Source organism: Mycteria americana, chromosome 4 (assembly GCF_035582795.1).
Source record: "Mycteria americana isolate JAX WOST 10 ecotype Jacksonville Zoo and Gardens chromosome 4, USCA_MyAme_1.0, whole genome shotgun sequence".
In the NCBI taxonomy this organism is placed as follows: domain Eukaryota; kingdom Metazoa; phylum Chordata; class Aves; order Ciconiiformes; family Ciconiidae; genus Mycteria; species Mycteria americana.
In genome coordinates this window covers 89,861,822-89,870,038 of record NC_134368.1, presented here as the reverse complement: position 1 = coordinate 89,870,038, position 8,217 = coordinate 89,861,822, and the positions used below count along the sequence as shown (strand labels likewise).

Below are 8,217 nucleotides of genomic sequence, written 5' to 3'. Positions count from 1 at the left end.
TGCTTTTTAAGCTTTCCCTTAAAGTAAGATAAAAATCTGTTAGCTTTTTCCCCCCAAAATTAGCACAACTAAAATAGACCTGTATTGCTTCAACCACAAAACAATATCTAGAAAATTACCTAATTTTCTTTCTTTTTTTCTTTGCCATCTTGCTGCTCTACAGGTAAGCACCAACAAGACTCTAGCCTCAGAAGAAACCCACTATATGGGATAAGAACAAAGTCTTTCCCAGCATCCTTTTAAGCAGGTCTCGCCCAGCAATGGGGCTATATAAGGGGAGAGGTAGTATGATTTTCTTCAGGTGTGGGGGTTATACCTCTGCCTGGGGATATGCAGGTCAGGGGAATAAAATATTCTTAGATAGTTTTAGAGTTTTTTGATGTGGGATTATTATTGTTTGTTTCAATTGTTTTTGGTTTTGCGGGCAGACAATTTAATATATGTTTTTTCATGTATGCTGAAAAAAATTGCTTTGGTAGCTTGGTTTGATATATTGTCATAAAATATTTTTGCTAGAATAGTTTAAGTTAGTATCTTAAAATATTTTTTTCTTTTTTATTAATGATAAAATAAGTTTTGTTTGTTTCAATAGTGTCACCTTAGGGATGAGGGATATTAATTTAGGTAAACTGAGAATTCAAGTTTTAGTGTTATTCAGTGTGACTCAGTTTCCAAAGACAATATTTTTTCCCCTGAAGGGCTAACAATTCTCACTTTAATGGGGAAACTTAGGCTGGAGAAAATTGTACAGTTAATGGGGGTTTTTTCTTCTTGTAAAACCCACTCTGCTAACCTGCCATCTGGTACTACTTACAGTAAATGTAGTCATGAGAAATTCTAGCTCTAACAAGGTTTAGTATCAATTGGGGTTGTCTCATTACTTGTTAAAAGTGTGCAAGACATTTTTCTTGTTGTGGAGTTGTATATGAACTAAGTCAAATAGCATTTGTCACAGTAGGAAAAAAGAGCATTTTGTGTGATGGATGCTTTGGTTTTTTTTTTTTAACTCTACAAGTTCTCTTTCTCATGGCTTCAGAAAGTGCTGTGATACAAAGGATGTCCTGGCCATTAACTTAAGTTAGCAATGTTCTGCTGTATTGCTCATCTGCTTTGCCCAAGGACATGTTTTTAATTGCATGAAAGCCTCTTGGGTTGAGCTGGGATTCCACCATTGCTCTAGCATTCTGTCCTTGTCCAAGGCTTGTAAAAAAACAACACTGAAGCATGGCAATTTGTTACCAGCTTGATGCTCTCAGATTGGGAAGCTTAGTGTACATTTGGTGTGTTGATACATGGGAAGGTCGTCTCAGATGGAAAGCTTAGATTTGCTGAGTGGGAGGAGCTTCATATCTTCAATTAATAGCTGTGCCACAAAATAGGACTCAAATTGACACGCTCCCCCTTCTGTGCTGGGTTTACCTCATTCAGCATCAATGACTGCTAGTTTAAGCACTAGTCTGGCAAACTCTGGCCAACTGTGGTTTAAGAAGCCATTCTATTGGGCTTAAGTGATAAAGACCCTATAGGCAAGGGACAGTTGGAGACTAACAAAGAGATTTCTTTAATAGCTGGGCAATTGCATCAGACTGCCAGCTCACCTGTGCATCTGCTGTTAGTAAAGGCTGCAGCATGAGTCTAATCAGAGCCACAATTTGGGAACATAATTGAGACCCTAACAGAAACCACATGAATCAAGATCAACATCTAGCTCTGCTGTGCTGTCTGCTTTTAGCAATCTAATGAGTGGGTGCAAAAGCATGTGTCCCAGGAGCAGGAAGGTGGTGAGAAGGGGGGTACTGCCCTTTCAGGGTTACATTTACCATAACTTTGTAAGGCCTGGAGTTCACAGGCTTGACAGTATGTGATGGGCAAAGGCTACTGTGTGAAAAAACACCCCCCCCTCCTTTGAAGGATGTGGCTTTCAGAGTACAAAGCAGTTGATTAGAGATAAGTGTTGGAGAGCAGAGGAGTGGACTTTATCATCATCAGCTGTCAAGTGGGAGGTGTGTTTTCAAAAGCAATGAGGGAAGAGGGCAGAGTCCTGCTGTGCATTAATCCATGACATGTTCTGTGTTTCAGGGTGGTGTAAAATCAGATGCCAGGATTGGGTGTGAGGCAAGGAGCCACGTCCACCTGCAATGAGGAAACAGCAGTGTGCACGGGTGTGGAAGGGGCCAGGCAGGCTGATGAGTAAGTAGCAAGGAGGCCAGGAGTGCTTTGAAACAGAGATGCTCAGGCTGCATGTGTGTCTCTCTAGGGGTGGATTATTCCTGGGGGACTGGACCGATGATGCCTGCATTCCCCTTCCTGCCTGAAGCTCCAGAGCGGCAGTGTGATTCCTTCAGGGACGGCCGATGAAAGACCTGGCCCTGCCTTCCACAAAGGGCTGGAGATGGGTTTCACCCTGTCTGTTGCTTATTGCAACAGCAGAAAACTTGGAGGATGAGGTTATCTGTGGGTTAAAAGAGCGGTTATTCCCACAAGCAGCGACTGCTTTGAAACTGTGTGGTGTAGGAGCTGTGCAGTATTACCAATGTTAGCAGTCCAAGAACTCCTAAGTAATCCTAGGGTGATAAATTAGGGTGAATGGATCCAGCAGGGAAAGGTTTTTTTGCAGTTTCAGACTTCCTAAGGGTTGTTTTATAATTTAAAAATTGGAGAAAGCAGCTTGTGTGTGTCATCTCAACAGGCGAGCAAACAGTGGTCACAAAATGATTTCACAGCTTGTTGTTAGACTGTTGAACTCAATACTGCTAGGGAGAGAAAAATGCTCTGAAAAAGATGACGGACGAGATCTGCAACAGTGTGCAGAAAAAAAAAACGCTACTTAGATTTGCGTCACGGAGAAAGGTTATGGAAAGGCTGTAAAATGAGAGTCCCAAGGTAGCACTGTCCTTCTCTGTCTTTGTCTTAGCAACACTGGAGATAGTAAGGGGAAGATCTTATTCTTTGGGAGCTGTAGATGGCTGTGGAGTGGAAGTATGCTACCCACCGGACAGCTTTAGTCAGCTCACGAACTTCTTTCCTTTGGGGTTTCTTCCCTGAAGCTTGCTGTACGCAAAGGCTCTGGTGGCATCCCTGATAGCCCCTGTCAACAGGTTGCTTTTGAGAGCTGCTAGCTAAGGCTTACGGAAGGCTTTAGCGAGCCCTTTCCCGAGGGAGCCTGGTGCATGATGTGATTTGTGGAGATGGCTCTGAATGTGGTGGAAAAGGCTTCAGCATTTTACCAGGCAACAGCTGCTTTGCATGTTCGTGCTGATCTAGGCTATAACCCCTAGTTGGACCTAAGAGGAAGGGAGATGTATAGGATTCCTCCTGCTGTGGGGGAGTCCTGGAGGGCCCTCCAGGTGTCCATGCCAATGGCTCAGAGGCCACATCAGAGTTGAATTTCTTATGAGTTCAAGCTTGTGTTGTCCTCTCAGAGAGGAATGATCATTCACAGGACACTGCCTTGGTTTACTGAGCTCTTTCCCCTATGAAAGGAGAAAACCAGGCTGGGAAAAGGCCACAACCTTTTTGGCCACAGAGTCAGGCAGAGTAGCTTCCCTTCTGCAGGAAAGAGTTCCTCCCTCAAATAAACCCCAAGCAAAGCAGAGACCTCAATTAGTGCTTGAGCAAGGACTTAAGGCATTCCCCAGCATGCGTGTTATGCAAGTGTCAGGTTCAGCTGCCCTGATTCCCGTTCCTCCCCGAAACTGCAGGCTTTTAGGCACATGCCTCAAATAAATGAGCAGTTCCACCTACTGCGCTGGTCTGCCCCAAAGTGTCCTGCTGAAGCAGAGCCAGCAGCCCTAGTTCCACAAGCACTGAAACCCACTGGTCCTGTATCTGGGGTCACCCAGCAGCAGGAGCGTCAACCAGGCAGTGATGTACTCCTCTCTTGTGTATCTTAGCTCTCTTCCTGCCTTCATAAAGGATCTATAGGAGAACCAGATTAGATGCAAGATCAACCTATTGCATTTTTTGACTGTTTAGAAGCTCTTTTATGCTAAACCAGAGAGCAGAGTATGTTACAGGACCCACGTAATCCAGTGAGATTCCTAAAGCCAGCTTGTTATTGGTAAACTCTCAGGAATGACTGCACTGGACATCTCTTCCCTGCACCTGGACCCCCAGTCCCACCCACTCCCATCACCTAAACACCTATGAGGCGATTTAGGGCTGGGGTCTCTGGGGAAATCCAGCTCTGGTTATGAAACGGCTTTCCCCCTACAAGCTTGGGACCTGTACTGCGGCACAGCTCCTTTTCTGCCCAACTCAGATTCCTGTGGCCACGCTTTCCATCCCCAGGCATGGGAACAAGGCTCTAGCCACAACGTGGGTTCCACTTGCTAGTCCTGCGGTGTGAGGGAAGGGACTGGAGGTGCAGGAAGGAGGGGGTGGTATCGGTGCTGCCAGGCAGCCCGGGGCTGTCGTGGGGAGGAGCAGGGCTGCGGTGCTGCCCTGCATTCCTTTCTGCATGGGCTGGTGGGCAAGACGGGCTGAGAAACGGAGTGGGTGTGCTACACCCTCCTCTACTTGGGGCTCTCCAGCTGCTGCCCTCTGCCACAGCCAGTCGCTCTCTGAGGACTCTTCCTGGAAGGCTGGACCGTGATCAGCTGCATTTTTAAAAGCAGGACTCATCCTTAAATCTGCTGGGATTAAAAAGGGACACAGTTTTAGCTACTCCCCAGAATTTAGGCAGTGTAAACAAGTGTTTTGCAAACCCCAGGACCCATGCCAATCTGTTGCTGTAAGCAAAAGCAAGCACTCTACCCTGGTTGGGGCCAGGCTGTGAGCTTCACACCAGAGTTTGAGACCCCAAGCCCATGGTCCCACTAACGCTGGTGATTGTGGCTGCACCCAGCAGCTGCTGCCTGCCCTGTGGCGTGTGTAGGACTTGCCTACCAAGGGTTCAGATGTGCTTCCAGCAGAGTCGTTGCATCCTCTTACTGGTAGAAAAGAGAGAAATGGGAGTGAGGGCAGAGAGGCTCAGACAACGGTTCATTGGATTAATTTAAAAGTACATTCTTAAATAGGTTCAACCTGTTTCACAGCTGCTTTTCTGCCTGCCTGGCTTCCTTTTGTGGGATGGCCACCCCGGTCCCATCTCCACTGGCAGGGGATGCCAGGGAGCTGTCTCTCAATCACTCTCGCTGCTGGTTCGGTGGGATGCTGCCCCACGGCTGTGCTGCGGCCGCAGGCAGGCCGGCAGTGCTGCCCTGCCAGTGGGCAGTGAGACCTTGCTGACAGAGGACACGCTTCGGGCCAGGGGCTGCGTAGGGAACATAATAGTGCCGCGGGGTGCCTCCAGGAGCTGCCAGATCTCCCCCGAGGTGGAGCTGCCCAGATACTCCCAGGGCCGGCGCCCGCTGCTGTCCCGCACCTGCACCTGGCACCCCAGCTGCAGTACCAGCACCTTGATGACGAGCTGGTGGCCGTGTATGGCAGCCAGGTGCAGTGGAGTGTACCCGCAGCCCGAGCGGGCATCCACGTCCAGGGCCAGCCCAGCCTGCCGTGCTGCTGCCGCCAGCTCCTGCAGGCCTGGCCCATCACCGTGCTTGGCCAGCCAGTGAAGGACTGTGAAGCCTGACATGAAGTCCCGCTGCAGCGCCAGCTCCGGCTCTTCCAGGAAGAGCCCCCGCACCCGAGCCCAGCACCCTGCTGACACCGCCACTAGCCAGGCATGCTCCCGCTGCCCCAGCGGCACCGACAGCCCCTGGCTTAGGACATTCCTAGGGGAGCTCCTGGAGGGCATGGTGCGGGGCTGCCGCCCACAGTCATCTGGCAGCGATGGGGTGATGCCCTGCACCGGCAACAAAGCAAGCTGGCACCTGATGCTCCTGAAGACAGGCAGTGGTGCTGGGGGGCTGCTCTCTGGGGCTGGGGGTCCTGTGGAGCCCTGTGCTGGCAGCAAGGGCTGGGATGGGGGTGTCCTGGCACAGAGTGGCTGCAGGGACTGGGATGGGGGTGGCTGGGTGGGGGACTGTGGTGGGGATTGGGAGGGGGATGGCACCCCAGGACCTGACAGCAGCGGCAGGGTTTGGTATGGGTGCAACAGCAGGGCTTGAGATTGGGTTGGTTCATTTGGGGTCAGCACCCTGGATCCCCTCGGCGGGGATGGGGATGGCCTGGTGGGGAGGTGCTGCAGGGACCTGGACTGTGATGGGGGCAGCCTGGTGGAGGGCAGCACATCTGGGCCTGATAAAAGCGGTGGGGATGGGGAGGGGCTGGTGGGCAGTGCCTGCAGGGACCGGGACAGGGGCAGCACCCCTGGGGCGGACAGCAACGGCAGGGACCGGCATGGGGGTGGCTCGGCGCGGGGTGGCGGTGGGGAGCGGGACAGCACCCTGGGGCCCGACGACAGCAGTGGGGACCGGGATGGTGCGGTGAGGGGCCGCCCCCCTGGGCCTGCTGAGGCTGGTGGGGCCTTCAGTAGGGGCATCCCGGTGGGGGACTGTGGCGGAGACCGGGGCTGAGGCAGCCTGTCGGGGGGCAGCGCCCCGGGGCCCGGTTGCGGTGGCAGCGACTGGGTTGGGGGCGGCCCTCGAGGGCGTTGCGGTGGCGGGGACCCGAACGGAGCCGACACCGTGGGAGGCAGCACCTCGGGCCCCGGCGGCAGCGGTGGGGACCGGGACCGGGACGGTCTGGCAGAGGGCAGCTGCAGGGTCTGGCGCGGGGACGGCCCGGAGGGAGGCAGCGGCGGCGACCGGGGCCGTGGCGGCCCAGCGGGGGTCAGCGCCCCAGGACCCGGCGGCAGCGCCGGGGGACGGGAGAGGGGCGGCCCGTCGGGGCGCAGTGCCCAGGGGCTCGCGGACAGCGGCCGGGTCCGGTACGGGGGCGGCTGCGCGGGGGGCGGCGGCGGGGAGCGGGAGCGGGGCGGCCCGGCGGGGGGCGGCGCCCCGGGGCCCGGCGGGGGGGCGGCGGCAGCGCGGCGCGCCCGGCGGCACTCGCAGCAGGGTCCGCCGCGACCCCGGGCGGCGCAGCCGCCCGCGACGGCGGCCCCCGGGGGCTGGCCCCTGCCGGGCCGCCCCTTCTCCGCCACCTCCTCTGCGGCGCCGCGCCGCCGGTCGGGGTCGCGGCGGGGCGGCGGCGGGTCCTTCTCTTCCTTCTCCTTCTGTTCCTCCGGCGGCGGCGGCGGCAGGTCCTCATCGAGGAGGTCGCGGTACCTGCGGCGGAGGACGATGTCCTTGGAGGCGCCGGGGGCGGCGGCGGGGTGGACGGTGGCCAGGGAATTGACGAGGCTCTTGAAGTACTCGCGGCGCTCCTGCCGCTGCTGCTCCGTCAGCGCCGGGTCGCGGAGGAAGCGCTGGAAGTGGCGGAGCAGCGCCGTGTTGGGGGCTCGGCCCCCGGCCCCCCAGAGGAAGTCCAGCACGGCCTCCTGGCTCAGCTCCCGCGCCATGCTCCGGGCCTGCCGGCTCTCTGTACTCCGTCTCGGTGCTCGGCGCTGCACGTCGGTGCTCGGCGCTGCACCCAGGTGCGCGGCGCTGCCGCGGCGGGGAAACCCGCCTCCTGCCGCGCCGGGCCTCTCCGCCTCCTCCTCCTCCTCCTTCGCAGCCGGGCCGCCACCCCCCGGTTGCCTTTGCCCGGGGTGGCGGCCCGTGGGGCTGCGCGGCGGGGGTGAAGGAGGGAAGCAGGGTAGAGGGGCTGGAGGAGCCTTGCTAGCGCTCTGAGAAGTGCGAGGCTGATTTGGTGGCGTGCGGTGAGGAGAAAGAGCGTTTTACCAGCCATTATGTGAACGGACAGGAGGCAATGGGCACAAATCCAAATGCAAGAAATCCCGTTTGTGTGTGAGGAAAAACTCTTTTACAGTGAGGGTGGTCAAGTACTGGAGCAGGTTGCCTGGCAAGGTTGTTGTCACCATCCTCAGGGACATTTAAAGCTCCACTGGAAGCAATCCTGCTCTGTGTGACCCCACCTGAGCAGGGGCTGGGCCAGACCACCTCCAGAGGAGCCTTCCAGCCTGAACCGCCCTGTGATTCTATGCCTTAGGAAAACTGGGGATAAAGATACATGAATGTGATGTGGTTCAGGGTAGCTGTTATTACAAGTGTGTGGGATTGTACCCATGTATGACAACCATACACAAATACCAAGAGAGCCCGAAGTCAAGTAATATCTCGTATCATCTCTGTATTCACTGTGTGGCTGAGGCAGGTTGGACACACATTGTACTATGGTGGGCATCTCATGGTGTTTTGTATTGCTCATACTATTATCACAAGTGTGTACATTACA

At 55.0% G+C, this 8,217-nt stretch overlaps 1 protein-coding gene across 1 annotated transcript; it reads right to left on the bottom strand.

Moving 5' to 3' along the window:
* Positions 1–5,043: 5,043 nt before the first annotated feature.
* SOWAHB (sosondowah ankyrin repeat domain family member B) lies at positions 5,044–7,493 on the bottom strand. The gene has a single exon (XM_075499322.1). It carries the CDS (start codon positions 7,379–7,381, stop codon positions 5,123–5,125), a length of 2,259 nt encoding a protein of 752 aa, XP_075355437.1. The 5' UTR covers positions 7,382–7,493; the 3' UTR covers positions 5,044–5,122.
* Between the last annotated feature and the right edge of the window lie 724 nt (positions 7,494–8,217).